The sequence below is a fragment of the Somniosus microcephalus genome, chromosome 5 (assembly GCF_052327205.1).
Source record: "Somniosus microcephalus isolate GS21.2 chromosome 5, FLI_Smic_1.0, whole genome shotgun sequence".
NCBI lineage: Eukaryota > Metazoa > Chordata > Chondrichthyes > Squaliformes > Somniosidae > Somniosus > Somniosus microcephalus.
In genome coordinates this window covers 141,044,636-141,060,381 of record NC_140991.1, presented here as the reverse complement: position 1 = coordinate 141,060,381, position 15,746 = coordinate 141,044,636, and the positions used below count along the sequence as shown (strand labels likewise).

At 50.8% G+C, this 15,746-nt stretch overlaps 2 protein-coding genes across 5 annotated transcripts in view; both read left to right on the top strand.

Annotated features, from left to right (window-relative positions):
- Nucleotides 1-15,746, top strand: part of tfpi2 (tissue factor pathway inhibitor 2) — a 71,573-nt gene that overhangs the window by 43,092 nt on the left and 12,735 nt on the right. Inside the window, exon 5 of one of the 4 annotated variants that reach the window (XM_085988290.1) lies at nucleotides 2,224-2,359. The exons of 2 other annotated variants lie outside the window; for them this stretch is intronic. In XM_085988290.1, the coding sequence (XP_085844416.1) occupies nucleotides 2,224-2,336 (113 nt within the window). In that variant the 3' untranslated portion in view covers nucleotides 2,337-2,359. Of the gene's footprint in view, nucleotides 1-2,220; nucleotides 2,360-15,746 lie in introns of those variants that run through there. One more of the 4 variants, XM_085988289.1, reaches the window with a different exon arrangement.
- LOC147117358 (uncharacterized) lies at nucleotides 2,495-11,764 on the top strand. The gene is made up of 2 exons (XM_085988286.1): nucleotides 2,495-7,104; nucleotides 7,285-11,764. Exons 1-2 carry the CDS (start codon nucleotides 6,661-6,663, stop codon nucleotides 10,960-10,962), a joined length of 4,122 nt encoding a protein of 1,373 aa, XP_085844412.1. The 5' UTR covers nucleotides 2,495-6,660; the 3' UTR covers nucleotides 10,963-11,764.

The window sequence follows — 15,746 nt, the reverse complement described above, 5'->3', positions numbered from 1 at the left end:
TCTCAGCTGTAGAGCCCGCCGCTGGAGCCCCAGCCTGACGCCCAGGAAGGATTAGCGCAGTACCTGCAACCAGCTTCTCTCACTTCCTTGAGTCTTCTGGACGCCGGAGGAATCGATGTCCTTGAGGTGCTGCCGAATTGCCGGTAAGTCCATTTCCACTTCGTCGCCACTGTAGTGTCCGTGTGTTGATAAAGACACTGAAGACAGGAGTTGGTTCATAGGTATTTACGAAGCAAAGTCTGGGGGGGGCTTTCTAAAGGATATACACAATACACAGGCTTATATAGCCCAAGTGGCAATTACCGGCATTACGCACACCTGGGGCTCTTAAAGGCACATACACCACAATTCCCGAGTGGTAATTCCACCCAAGTTAAGGGATAGAGTGCTCAATGAGCTTCATGAGGGTCATCTGGGAGGGGCAAAAAAGAAAAGCCTAGCCAGGGCTTGTGCGGTGGCCGGGAATCGATAAATAAATCGAGGAACTGACCAAGAGCTGCTCAGGATGCCAGAAAGTCCAAAATGCACCACCACAGGCCCCTCTACACCCATGGGAGTGGCCCCCATCTCCATGGCAACGGGGACATATTGATTTTGCTGGTCCATTCATGGACTCAATGTTTTTGATAGCCGTGGATGCGCACTTGAAATGGCCTGAGGTCATCATAATGTCCTCCACCACCACGGAGAAAACTATTGCAGTCCTACGGACCATTTTTGCCAGGAATGGCTTGCCAGAACAGATTTGCTGCGACAACGGACCACAGTTTGTGTCCGAAGAGTTCCGGAGGTTCTTGAAAAAGAATGGGGTAAGGCATTACACATCCGCCCCGTATCATCCAGCCACAAATGGATTGGTTGAGAGGTTCGTACAAACCTTTAAGAAGGCAATAAAGGCTATATACAATGACAACATACCGCTGCAGCACAAGGTGGACAATTTCCTGTTCGCCGACCGGAATGCGACACATGCAGTCACCAACCAGGCCCCAGCCATGATGTCCTTTTAACCGAAGGTTAAGATCTCGCCTGGATTTGCTCAGACCAAATGTACGAAGAGATGTTGAGAGTAAGCAATTCCAGCACATCCATGAGAAGCCAACAAGGAGCTTCAATGTAGGGCAACCAGTCTTGGCCCGCGACTACCGAACAGAAAAATGGCTGCCAGGAACGATATGCACACGGCAGGGCCCACTAATGTACACAGTGGACGTTGGGGAGAGCATCGTGAGACGCCATGCTGACCAGATCCTAGAGTCACAGGAACAAGTCAACCCCATGCCTCGCCCATACGTACCTGGTGATGAACCTGACGTACAGGTCGCATCTACCCCAGAAACAGTAGCATCGGAAGCTGATGAACCAACCGACGACAGGGGGCCAGAATCGCCTCCGCACCAAGAGCAAGACACTCGGGAAAGGCGCTATCCAGAAAGGATCAGGAAGCCTCCCCAAAGACTGAATATATAAATAGACTATTTTCAGCTAATGTTGCATGTTAAAAGTGTTAATTGTATTTAGTTTGATATTTAATTGTTAAATGAGTGTTGTGGTACTGTTAATCTAAAAGGGGAGGAATTGTAATGTATATACCTTTAAGGGGGGAACTATCTTTTACAGCTCATGTATACTGCAGTACCGGCAGTGACCACACCTGTATATAGCACTGAGTAGTAATCTGTACAGATCAGTTCTAGTGTGAGCCACGTTTAGTAAACACCTTTGTACCGTTCTCCTGCAGTCTGTGTCTTATTATACACGGACACAACTATCACTTTCAGAAGGCTTGACTATCACTTTCAAAAGGCTTCAGAGAGAGATGCTAATTTGAATGAGCCAGGCTGAGAAAAACTTTATGGGAAATGGTTGGAACCAAACAAATTTAAATAACTGTTTAATTAAAAAAAAACTGCCAATCAAACACCTGTATAAACAAATCCCACAAGATGTTTGCATTTGAATTCACTGGCTTAGTTCCTTCCTTCAATACCTGGTTGAAATAAAATGACCAAAATCTGTAACATTTACATCGAAGTAAGCTAGAACATTTTTTTGAGAGTGAAGATGTTTTTTTTAAACTCCTTATACACCATGACAGAATTTTAAAAATTCAATTCCATGTTAAACAAGAAACATTTCATTCTTGTCCCAGGATTGTTATATGGCTATATAGAGCATTGCAATATATTTTTTTTACTTGACATTTTGTTTCCTTTTTAGCAGGTGACAGAAAAGCAGTGAAAAACAAGAAAGTTCCTGTTGCTCCAGCGTATAAGACACTTAGAAAAAATCGAAGAAGAATGCAGTTTTTAAAAAATCCAAAGATGATAAATTAAAAGTTTATCATTCTTAATAAGAAGTTCCAGGTCTAGAGTTCCTACAATTTTTTAAAAACTTGTTAAAAATCTAGACTGAAGCCAACTTTTTCTCCACATTTTTTCAGCATGAAAAGAGGGGATACAATCTATATATAAGCCTCCCTAAGTATTCCTAGAGTAGAGATCCTTTCAGATTATGCTTTTGTTACATTTATATAGGTGTCATTAATTTCACTTAAGAAATGTCATAAAAGGAGCAGGAAATTAAAGAATGTTCTTGAATTATATGGTTTGCGGAAAGATTCCATAGAATCATAGAAATTTACGGCACAGAAGTAGGCCATTCGGCCCATCGTGTCTGCGCCTGTCGAAAAAGAGCTATCCAGCCTAATCCCACTTTCCTGCTCTTGGTCCGTAGCTTTGCAGGTTACAGCACTTCAAATGCATATACATAGAAACATAGTACTTTTTAAATGTGATGAGGGTCTCTGCCTCTACCACCTTTCAGGCAATGTGTTCCAGACCCCCACCACCCTCTGGGTGAAAGAATTTCTCCTCAACTCGCCTCTAATCCTACCAATTATTCAAATCTATCCCTCCTAGTTATCGACCTCTCTGCTAAGAGAAATAGGCCCTTCCTATCCGCTCTATCTAGGCCCCTCATAATTTAATACACCTCAATTAAATCTCCCCTCAGCCTCCTCTGTTCCAAAGAAAATAACCACAGCCTATCCAATCTTTCCTCATAGATAAAATTCTCCAGTCTTGACAACACCCTTGTAAATCTCCTCTGTACCCTCTCTAGTGCAATCACATCTTTCCTGTAATGTGGTGGCTAGAACTGTATGCAGTACTCTAGCTGTGGCCTAACTAGTGTTTTATACAGTTCTAGCATAACCTCTTTGCTCTTAAGGAAAGTATCCCGTATGTCTTTTTAACGACCTTATCTACCTGTCCTGCTACCTTCAGGGATCTGTGGACATGCACTCCAAGATTCCTCTGTTTCTCTACATTTTGCAGCGTCCTATCATTTATTATTCCCTTGCCCAGTTAGCCCTCCCCAAATGTATTACCTCACACTTCTCCAAATTGAATTCCATTTACCACTTTTCTGTCCACTTGACCAGTTCATTGAGATCTTCTTTTAGTCTATAGCTATCTTCCTCACTATCTACCACATTGCCAATTTTTGTATCATCTGCAAACTTCTTAATTACGTCCCCTACATTGAAGTCTAAATCATTGATATATACCACAAAAAACAAGGGACCTCGTACTGAGCCCTGCGGAACCCCGCCGGAAACAGTCTTCCAGTCACAAAAACACCCATTGACCTTTACCCTTTGCTTCCTGCCACTGAGCTAATTTTGGATCCAACTTGTCACTTTCCCTTGGATCCCATGGGCTTTTACTTTTCTGACCAACCTGCCATGTGGGACCTTGTCAAAGGCCTTGCTAAAATCCATGTAGACTACATCAAATTCGCTACCCTCATCGACAATCCTCGTTACCTCCTCAAAAAATTCAATCAAGTTAGTCAGACACGACCTTCCCGTAACAAATCCACGCTGACTGTCCTTGATTTAATCTGTGACTTTCTAAATGATGATTTATACTGTCCCTCAGAATTTTTTCCAATAATTTTTTCCCCCACTGAGGTTAGGCTGATTGGCCTGTAATTACTCAGTCTATCTCTTTCTCCCTTTTTAAACAATGGCACAATGTTAGCAGTCCTCCAGTCCTCTGGCACCATGCCTGTAGCCAGAGAGGATTTGAAAATGATGGTCAGAGCCTCTGCTATTTCCTCCCTTGCTTATTGTAACAGCCTGGGATACATTTCATCCGGGCCTGGCGATTTATCTACTTTCAAAGATGCTAAACCTCTTAATACTTCCTCTCCCTCTATATTTATCTCATCTAACATTTCACATCCTCCTCCTTAACTACAGTGTCTGCATCGTCCCTCTCCTGTGAAGACAGACGCAAAGTATTTATTAAGAACCAAACCCACGTGTTCCGCTTCCACACACCGGTTACCTTTTTGGTCTCTAATAGGCCCTACTCTTTCCTTGACTTGTCTATATTTTTTCATGCCCCCCGTTTGCTTTTCTAATTTCCTTTTTAATTTCACCCCTGCACTTTCTATACGCCTCTCGGCTTTCTGTACTATTGAGTTCTCGGTATCTGACAAAAACGTCCCTTTTTTTTCCTTATCCTACCCTGTATGCCCTTTGACATCCAGGGGGCTGTAGATTTGGGAGTACCACCCTTTTTCTTTGTGGGAACATATTTGCTCGGAACTCTGACTATTTCCTCCTTGAATGCCTCCCACTGCTCTAACACTGATTTACCTTCAAGTAGCTGTTTTCAGTCCACTTTTGCTAAATCACATCTCAGCTTAGTAAAATTGGCCTTTCCCCAATCAAGAACTTTTACATCTCGACTATCTTTGTTCTTTTCCATACCTATGCTAAATCTAACTGAATTATGATCACTACCACCAAAATGCTCTCCCACTGATACCTTTTCCACCTGCCCAGCTTGATTCCCTAAAACTAAGTCGAGAACCGCCCCCCTCTCTTGTTGGGCTTGTTAAGTACTGGCTAAAAAAGTTCTCCTGAATGCATATTAAGAACTCTGTGCCCTCCATTCCTTTTACACTAATTGTATCCCAGTTCAGATTAGAGTAGTTGAAATATCCTACCATTACTGCCCTATAGTTTTTGCACTTCTCAGAAATTTGCCTACATATTTGCTCTTCCTTCTCCCTCTGACTGTTTGGGGGTCTATAGTACACTCCCAGCATTGTGATTGCCCCTTTTTTGTTCTTCAGTTCAACCCATGTGGTCTCATTTAATGATCCTTCTAACATATCATCCCTCCTCACAGCTGTAATTGTTCTTTTAACCAATATTGCGACCCCCCCTACCTTTTTATCCCCCTCTATATCTTATCTGAAAACCCTGTAACCAGGAATGTTGAGCTGCCATTCCTGACCTTCCTTAAGCCATGTTTCAGTAATAGCTGTGATATACTTCCACATGTCTATCTGTATCTTCAGCTCATCTGCCTTGTTACTAGACTCTTTGCATTGAAATATATACCATTAAGCACTGCCAAACCCCTTTATTGTCTATTTTCTAGCCTTTGTTTCCTCTGCCTTCCAAACTTACTTACTAATTTACTGCCTTCTATCTCCAGCTTTGCTTCTCTCCCTGCTAAATCTATGCTCAGATTTCCATCTGCCTGCCAAACTAGATTAAACCATCTCCAACAGCACTAGCAAATACCACCCCCCCCCGCCCCCGCCACCCACCCACCACCACCATGAGGATATTGGTCCTGGCCCTGTTGAGGTGCAACCTGTCCAGCTTGTACAGGTCTCACCTCCCTCAGAACAGGTCCCAACACCTCAGGAATCTAAAGTGCTCCCTCCTGCACCATCTCTCCAGCCACACATTCATTTGCTCTATCCTCACTCATGTGTGGCACCGGGAGTAATCGGAGATTACTACTTTTTGAGGTCCTGCTTCCTAATTTTTTTCCTATCTCCCTAAGTTCTGCCTGCAGGACCGCATCCCTCTTTCTACCTATGTCATTGGTACCGATGTGGACCACGACCTCTGGCTGTTCAACCTCCCACCTCAGAGTCTCCTGCAGCAGCTCAGTGACATCTGTGACCCTGGCACCAGGGAGGCAACATACCATCCTGGAGTCACATCTGGGGCTGCAGAAACGCCCATCTGTTCCCCTAACTATTTAATCCCCTATCACTATTGCATTATTGGACTTCCTTCTCCCCTGCTGTACAGCTGAGCCACCCATGGTGTCGTGGTCTTGGCTCTGGCTGCACTCCCTAGAGGAACCATCACCCTCACCAGTATGCCGGTTGGAGAGCAATATGCATTCAGGTGACTCCTGCACTACCTGCCTGGTCTTCCTTTTCTCTCTGGCAGTCATCCATTCCCTATTTGCCTTAAGCTGCGGGGTAACCACCTCCTGAAACGTGCTATCCACGTAGCTCTCAGCCTCGCGGATGCACTGCAGTGACGCCAGCCGCTGCTCAAGCTCAGAAACCCGGAGCTCGAGCTCCTCCAGCTGTTGACACTTCTTGCACATGTGGTTGTCCAGGACACGAGAAGCATCCTGGATGTGCATTCGACAGGACTGAGGTGCCCTGTCATGCCTCTATTTATTAGACAACTAACTAAACTTCTTAGCTAACCCACTGACCTAACTTAGAGAGAAAAGGACACAGGTAATATTCACCAACCAATCACCTACCTTTTGTCCTGTGACGTCACTCCTTGATTTTTTTGTTTGTTTTGGTTTCGCCCAATATATGCTGCCGCCGGCTCCCGCCCAGATCCATGCTCTCCCCTGGGCCTTCTCCACCGCTCGCTCTATACTGCCAGCTCCCGCCGAGGTCCATGCTCTGCCCTGGGCCTTCTCCACCGCTCGCTTTATACTGCCGGCTCCCGCCCAGGTCCATGCTCTCCCCTGGGCCTTCTCCACCGCTCGCTTTATACTGCCTGCTCCCGCCCAGGTCCATGCTCTGTCCTGGGCCTTCTCCACCGCTCGCTCTATACTGCCGGCTCCCGCCCAGGTCCATGCTCTGCCCTGGGCCTTCTCCACCGCTCGCTTTATACTGCCGGCTCCCGCCCAGGTCCATGCTCTGCCCTGGGCCTTCTCCACCGCTCGCTTTATACTGCCGGCTCCCGCCCAGGTCCATGCTCTCCCCTGGGCCTTCTCCACTGCTCGCTTTATACTGCCAGCTCCCGCCCAGGTCCATGCTCTCCCCTGGGCCTTCTCCACCGCTCGCTTTATACTGCCGGCTCCCGCCCAGGTCCATGCTCTCCCCTGGGCCTTCTCCACTGCTCGCTTTATACTGCCAGCTCCCGCCCAGGTCCATGCGCTGCCCTGGGCCTTCTCCACCGCTCGCTCTATACTGCCGGCTCCTGCCCAGGTCCATGCTCTGCCCTGGGCCTTCTCCACCGCTCGCTCTATACTGCCGGCTCCTGCCCAGGTCCATGCTCTGCCCTGGGCCTTCTCCACCGCTCGCTCTATACTGCCGGCTCCCGCCCAGGTCCATGCTCTCCCGTGGGCCTTCTCCACCGCTCGCTTTATACTGCCTGCTCCCGCCCAGGTCCATGCTCTGCCCTGGGCCTTCTCCACCGCTCGCTTTATACTGCCTGCTCCCGCCCAGGTCCATGCTCTGCCCTGGGCCTTCTCCACCGCTCGCTTTATACTGCCTGCTCCCGCCCAGGTCCATGCTCTGTCCTGGGCCTTCTCCACCGCTCGCTCTATACTGCCGGCTCCCGCCCAGGTCCATGCTCTGCCCTGGGCCTTCTCCACCGCTCGCTTTATACTGCCGGCTCCCGCCCAGGTCCATGCTCTGCCCTGGGCCTTCTCCACCGCTCGCTTTATACTGCCGGCTCCCGCCCAGGTCCATGCTCTCCCCTGGGCCTTCTCCACTGCTCGCTTTATACTGCCAGCTCCCGCCCAGGTCCATGCTCTCCCCTGGGCCTTCTCCACCGCTCGCTTTATACTGCCGGCTCCCGCCCAGGTCCATGCTCTCCCCTGGGCCTTCTCCACTGCTCGCTTTATACTGCCAGCTCCCGCCCAGGTCCATGCTCTCCCCTGGGCCTTCTCCACCGCTCGCTTTATACTGCCGGCTCCCGCCCAGGTCCATGCTCTCCCCTGGGCCTTCTCCACTGCTCGCTTTATACTGCCAGCTCCCGCCCAGGTCCATGCTCTGCCCTGGGCCTTCTCCACCGCTCGCTCTATACTGCCGGCTCCTGCCCAGGTCCATGCTCTGCCCTGGGCCTTCTCCACCGCTCGCTCTATACTGCCGGCTCCTGCCCAGGTCCATGCTCTGCCCTGGGCCTTCTCCACCGCTCGCTCTATACTGCCGGCTCCCGCCCAGGTCCATGCTCTCCCGTGGGCCTTCTCCACCGCTCGCTTTATACTGCCTGCTCCCGCCCAGGTCCATGCTCTGCCCTGGGCCTTCTCCACCGCTCGCTTTATACTGCCTGCTCCCGCCCAGGTCCATGCTCTGCCCTGGGCCTTCTCCACCGCTCGCTTTATACTGCCTGCTCCCGCCCAGGTCCATGCTCTGTCCTGGGCCTTCTCCACCGCTCGCTCTATACTGCCGGCTCCCGCCCAGGTCCATGCTCTGCCCTGGGCCTTCTCCACCGCTCGCTTTATACTGCCGGCTCCCGCCCAGGTCCATGCTCTGCCCTGGGCCTTCTCCACCGCTCGCTTTATACTGCCGGCTCCCGCCCAGGTCCATGCTCTCCCCTGGGCCTTCTCCACTGCTCGCTTTATACTGCCAGCTCCCGCCCAGGTCCATGCTCTCCCCTGGGCCTTCTCCACCGCTCGCTTTATACTGCCGGCTCCCGCCCAGGTCCATGCTCTCCCCTGGGCCTTCTCCACTGCTCGCTTTATACTGCCAGCTCCCGCCCAGGTCCATGCTCTCCCCTGGGCCTTCTCCACCGCTCGCTTTATACTGCCGGCTCCCGCCCAGGTCCATGCTCTCCCCTGGGCCTTCTCCACTGCTCGCTTTATACTGCCAGCTCCCGCCCAGGTCCATGCTCTGCCCTGGGCCTTCTCCACCGCTCGCTCTATACTGCCGGCTCCTGCCCAGGTCCATGCTCTGCCCTGGGCCTTCTCCACCGCTCGCTCTATACTGCCGGCTCCTGCCCAGGTCCATGCTCTGCCCTGGGCCTTCTCCACCGCTCGCTCTATACTGCCGGCTCCCGCCCAGGTCCATGCTCTCCCGTGGGCCTTCTCCACCGCTCGCTTTATACTGCCTGCTCCCGCCCAGGTCCATGCTCTGCCCTGGGCCTTCTCCACCGCTCGCTTTATACTGCCTGCTCCCGCCCAGGTCCATGCTCTGTCCTGGGCCTTCTCCACCGCTCGCTCTATACTGCCGGCTCCCGCCCAGGTCCATGCTCTGCCCTGGGCCTTCTCCACCGCTCGCTTTATACTGCCGGCTCCCGCCCAGGTCCATGCTCTGCCCTGGGCCTTCTCCACCGCTCGCTTTATACTGCCGGCTCCCGCCCAGGTCCATGCTCTCCCCTGGGCCTTCTCCACTGCTCGCTTTATACTGCCAGCTCCCGCCCAGGTCCATGCTCTCCCCTGGGCCTTCTCCACCGCTCGCTTTATACTGCCGGCTCCCGCCCAGGTCCATGCTCTCCCCTGGGCCTTCTCCACTGCTCGCTTTATACTGCCAGCTCCCGCCCAGGTCCATGCTCTGCCCTGGGCCTTCTCCACCGCTCGCTCTATACTGCCGGCTCCTGCCCAGGTCCATGCTCTGCCCTGGGCCTTCTACACCGCTCGCTCTATACTGCCGGCTCCTGCCCAGGTCCATGCTCTGCCCTGGGCCTTCTCCACCGCTCGCTCTATACTGCCGGCTCCCGCCCAGGTCCATGCTCTCCCGTGGGCCTTCTCCACCGCTCGCTTTATACTGCCTGCTCCCGCCCAGGTCCATGCTCTGCCCTGGGCCTTCTCCACCGCTCGCTTTATACTGCCTGCTCCCGCCCAGGTCCATGCTCTGTCCTGGGCCTTCTCCACCGCTCGCTCTATACTGCCGGCTCCCGCCCAGGTCCATGCTCTGCCCTGGGCCTTCTCCACCGCTCGCTTTATACTGCCGGCTCCCGCCCAGGTCCATGCTCTGCCCTGGGCCTTCTCCACCGCTCGCTTTATACTGCCGGCTCCCGCCCAGGTCCATGCTCTCCCCTGGGCCTTCTCCACCGCTCGCTTTATACTGCCAGCTCCCGCCCAGGTCCATGCTCTCCCCTGGGCCTTCTCCACCGCTCGCTTTATACTGCCGGCTCCCGCCCAGGTCCATGCTCTCCCCTGGGCCTTCTCCACTGCTCGCTTTATACTGCCAGCTCCCGCCCAGGTCCATGCTCTGCCCTGGGCCTTCTCCACCGCTCGCTTTATACTGCCGGCTCCCGCCCAGGTCCATGCTCTGCCCTGGGCCTTCTCCACCGCTCGCTTTATACTGCCGGCTCCTGCCCAGGTGCATGCTCTCCCGTGGGCCTTCTCCACCGCTCGCTTTATACTGCCGGCTCCTGCCCAGGTCCATGCTCTCCCGTGGGCCTTCTCCACCGCTCGCTTTATACTGCCAGCTCCCGCCCAGGTCCATGCTCTGCCCAGGGCCTTCTCCACCGCTCGCTTTATACTGCCGGCTCCCGCCCAGGTCCATGCTCTACCCTGGGCCTTCTCCACCGCTCGCTTTATACTGCCGGCTCCCGCCCAGGTCCATGCTCTGCCCTGGGCCTTCTCCACCGCTCGCTCTATACTGCCGGCTCCCGCCCAGGTCCATGCTCTGCCCTGGTCCTTCTCCACCGCTCGCTTTATACTGCCGGCTCCCGCCCAGGTCCATGCTCTGCCCTGGGCCTTCTCCACCGCTCGCTTTGTACTGCCGGCTCCTGCCCAGGTCCATGCTCTGCCCTGGGCCTTCTCCACCGCTCGCTTTATACTGCCGGCTCCCGCCCAGGTCCATGCTCTGCCCTGGGCCTTCTCCACCGCTCGCTTTATACTGCCGGCTCCCGCCCAGGTCCATGCTCTGCCCTGGGCCTTCTCCACCGCTCGCTTTGTACTGCCGGCTCCTGCCCAGGTCCATGCTCTGATTTGATGGACCAAATTATCATTTCTTACTCCACCCTTACTCCACAATATTCTCGTGGAAAAGAATGAAGTTATTAGGTAAGTGTAAAATTTGCATACATTTAAAATGGAGAAATTTAAGATGCGAAGATTATTAGCTAAGTTTTGGTTGCTAAAATGTGCGCGCCATTTTCTTAAATCATCCTTTAGTTGGAACAGGCTTTCCCTCGTAGCGCCATTTCTTATCTTTTATTCAGTCACTTATTTCAGTTAATATAAATGTAAAACTCCTGATTTATTTATTCCTCTCATAATTGTGACTTAAATTCAAAAACACCAGTAATGTAATTCCTCTAACAGATGTTATTGTAGCTAAATGGTGCTAACCTCTACTTTGGGCTATTTGTGACTGCCAGTGACCGAGCCAGGACATAGAGGTCAGCACCATTTGTGAGCAGAGTTATGGAAGGAGAACTTGAACTCTGCTTCAAAAGGAAAGTCTTTGCAAAACCATTGATGTTTTAGGTAGGTAAAATTACATTGTTGCTTTAAATGGTTAGACTCCTTTTAAATCCTATAATTCTTTAATGACAACTGATAATTTTAATATACCTTTTTATTAATATTAATAGAATACATTAAATGAAAAAATATGGAGTGTAGAATTTATTCTTAAAATAAGGGAAATCTGATAAGTAATGCATAAATTCCAAAGATTTTGCCCTGGTTGAATAAATTCTGTATTGCAACACTGTTGTGAGCTCTATTTATAAAATACATTTATATTTTATGTACTGAAACCTTAAAAAAATTAAATGAATTTCAAATGATGCAAAGTGTGAATGTATTTATATCTACAGGTTATATGATTACATTTCTGAACCTCTTATGCACAACATTTATAACTCTACACTAGAATTTTGTGGAGCAGTGTTTGTTCTGAATGGTTTCACAGTAGCTCCAATTTCCTGTAATCTGGAAGTTGCATTTTTATTGATAATCTGCCCTTCACAGAGTTGCACGACCAGAGTGTTAACAGTTACAGTACTTGGAGTAAACTGATCTCTGGATTATGAATACTTTCATATTGAAATTTGAGTCAGTTCAGGATAGTGTACATTGACCACAGTCCCACTTTTGCAGGCTAAAACAACTGTTGGCCGGAATTTTCCTTACCTTGGCAGGTCTGGAGCGGCCAGTGTCTGTGGCGGGTCCCGACCCCGTTGCTGGCTCCATCGTGCTCTGCAGAATTAATTTACCTTAATGGGGCCTATTAAGCCCTGCCCAGCGCATTACCCGGCCCAATTAGATGGAGCGGGTCTAGTAACATAGAAACATAGAAGATAGGAGCAGGAGCAGGCCATTCGGCCCCTCGAGCCTGCTCCGCCATTCAATGCGATCATGGCTGATCATCCAAGTTCAGTACCCTGTCCCTGCCTTCTCCACATATCCCTTGATCCCTTTAGCCTTAAGAAATATATCCAACGCCTTCTTGAAATTATTTAACGAACTGGCCTCCACCGCCCTCTGTGGCAGAGAATGCCACAGGTTCACCACTCTCTGGGTGAAGAAATTCCTCCTCATCTCAGTCCTAAATGGCTTACCCCTTATCCTTAGACTATGACCCCTGGTTCTGGACTCCCCGGCCATCGGGAACATCCTTCCTACATCTAGTCTGTCCAGGCCTGACAGAATTTTATAGGTTTCGATGAGATCCCCTCTCAATCTTCTAAACTCCAGTGAGTATAAGCCCAATCGACACAATCTCTCCTCATACGTCATTCCTGCCATCCCAGGTATCAGCCTGGTGAATCTTCGCTGTACTCCTTCCATGGCAAGAACATCCTTCCTCAGATAAGGCGACCAAAACTGCACACAATACTCAAGGTGCGGTCTCACCAAGGCCCTATACAACTGCAGCAAGACATCCTTGTTCCTGTACTCGAACCCTCTTGCTACGAAGGCCAACACACCATTTGCCTTCTTAACCGCCTGCTGCACCTGCATGCTTACCTTCAGCGACTGGTGCACAAGAACACCCAGGTCTCTTTGCATTTCCCCTTCTCCCAATCTATTGTGTAAGGGGTTCTCCTCTTTGGATCGCAGAGGTTTCTCTCTCTAGAGGCCTCTCTCTCCCTCTTGCACAGTAAAACCTTGAGTGGTTCGACCCACTCACCCCTTAGGTTCTAGACACTGGACTTAGATGCAGGAACTACAATGCAGAGAATACTCTTATAGACCAAGTTTAATGAAACAAAATGAAATTTTATTGCATAAGGAAAAACAAATCAAATGCAAGCAAATAAGAGGGTACATGGGAGGGAAAAACAAATCAAAATACAGTACTAACTAAAATAGATACAGGCATATTATACTTTACAAACGTCATCATGAAATGGGGAAACACACGGAACATCGAGGGACAACAACTCATGTTAATTATACCCAAAATGCACACCCACTTAAACCTATCTAGATCCGATTATGAAGGGCCAGAAACATACTCACCAATCCAGTTGGAAAAATATAGGGCTGAAAATTCAGTAGGGTTAGCGCCCATTTTGCGGCGCTAGAGGGCCTAGCGCCGCAATGATAGCCGTTTCTGAAATTCACTTCGGCGCTGCCATCGGCGTTAGCCGGTTGCGCTGCGCCGGCACCGATGACGTCATCGGTGTGCGCAGCGTCCCGGTTGCCGTGGCAACACGCCCGAACGCCGAAATTCAGTTGCGGCCGCCTCGCCCGTGGCAGCCGCAACTAAGACTCTGGCAACCGAGTCTTACACAAGTTAGCACCGGCGCATTAAGGTCGCGCGGCGGCCGGCCGCTTTCCCGCCGGCCGCCTGCCCGCACCTCCCTCCCCGGACTCCTCCACCCCCGCCCCCCCCCCCCGCGGAACAGATGCGTCTGGCCTGCAAGCCCAGCACTTGTCCGAGGTGCCGGGCTCATTTTTGAAAAAATCAAACGGCCAGCGATCGGGTGAAGGCAGCGCCTCCTTAACGGGAGGAGGAGGCCTGCACTTCCCCAGCCTGCCGCACCGCATCGGGTGCCGCAGCGCCGGATTAGCGCCGCAATGCGGCACTCAGTGCCCATTGGGAGGCACTCACGCCCGCCAGTAGCGCCGGCAGCCGTCTGGGCGCGGCGCTACTGAATTTTTGGCGCGCACAAGGGAATTAGCGCCGGCGCTAAATTTCCGGCGCTAAAGCCCTGGTGCGGAGTCAACTCAATTTCTAGGCCATAGAGTTTTGAAACAAGTCTGCGTTTTGATCCCCTCAGGCGTCCTGTTTCCGCGTGGTCAGTGGAGCCACAGCGAGCTGCGCCACACTTCTCTCTCTCTCTCTCTCTCTCTCTCTCTCTCGAGGTGAAGGTCACGGGCAGGCTGGACACTGGCAGGCCTGGACGTCGGCGGGGACGGAGACCATCTGTTTGACCACGGTTGGAGAGGTCTCTAGCTGGTTACCATTTTCATATGGGTTTCTTCTGTAGGGCTGCTGCCCTTTTGTCTCGTCAGTGGCCCGGGGTTTGTCGACGATCTCCCGATGGTTACCCCGGGGCAGGACGCAGACTCGAATCACCTTCTTGATGGCTGCCTCGTTCTTCTTAAGAAAAGACATACTTGCTCTTGAGTCAGTACAAAGAAGGTTCACTCGATTAATCCCGGGGATGAGGGGATGGACATATGAGGAGAAGTTGAGTAGATTAGGACTCTACTCATTGGAGTTCAGAAGAATGAGAGGCGATCTTATTGAAACATATAAGATTGTGAAGGGGTTGGATCGGGTGGATGCGGGGAGGATGTTCCCGATGATGGGTGAAACTAGAACTAGGGGGCATAGTCTTAGAATAAGGGGCTGCTCTTTCAAAACTGAGATGAGGAGGAACTACTTCACTCAGAGGGTGGTAGGTCCATGGAATATGCTGCCCCAAAAAGCTGTAGAAGCTACATCATTACATAAATTTAAAACAGAAATAGACAGTTTCCTAGAAGTAAAGGGAATAAAGGGTTACGGGGAGCGGGCAGGAATTTGGACATGAGTCTAGGTTCGGATCAGTCATGGCCCTGTGGGTAGCGGAGCGGGCCCAGGGGCCGTGTAGCCTGATCCTGCTCCTATTTCATGTGTCTAATTCTGTTAGATTCAGGAGATGGTTCTGTGATAGTGGATTGGCGGTTAGGATCAGATCAGCCATGATCTTATTGAATGGCGGAGCAGGCTCGAGGGGCCGATTGGCCTACTCCTGCTCCTATTTCTTATGTTCTTATGTTCTTCTTCAATCCTTCCGAGCTGGTGATCTGTGAAGGAGGATGATGAGCCTCCTGATAGCTACCGATGGCTACCCCGGGACTCCAAATATACTTCTCAAGAGAAGCCTTTATCTCCCGCCAAATCAAGGTTAGTCTTTGTTTAACTTTTGGCGGGCTTGTATCACAACGGGGTAGTTATATTTAAACAGCTTTCGAGATGGCCGGTGATGGCCATCTCTGGTCTGGAATGACCCTGCATTGTTTTGAATGTCTTCTTGATGTCTTTAATGGGTCTTTGATGCTCCCCTTATGAATATAAAACTGTTTCCCTTTGTCTGGGTAAACATTTAGATGGCCTTTATCTACAGGCCGATCTGACTGGACCTGCATCCAATCCATATGTATGTGTTTGTGTCTGGTTTCATTTACTCAGAAACGGCTTCCAGAACTTACTGTGGGTTGAATCCACAAAGGCTGTCTGGGGACTGCAGCAACCATTTTAAAGTGTCCAAAAAGCTAGTCACGGGGTCTGGCGGCCATTTTATATGCCCCTTTTTCCTGGGCTTCTTTTTA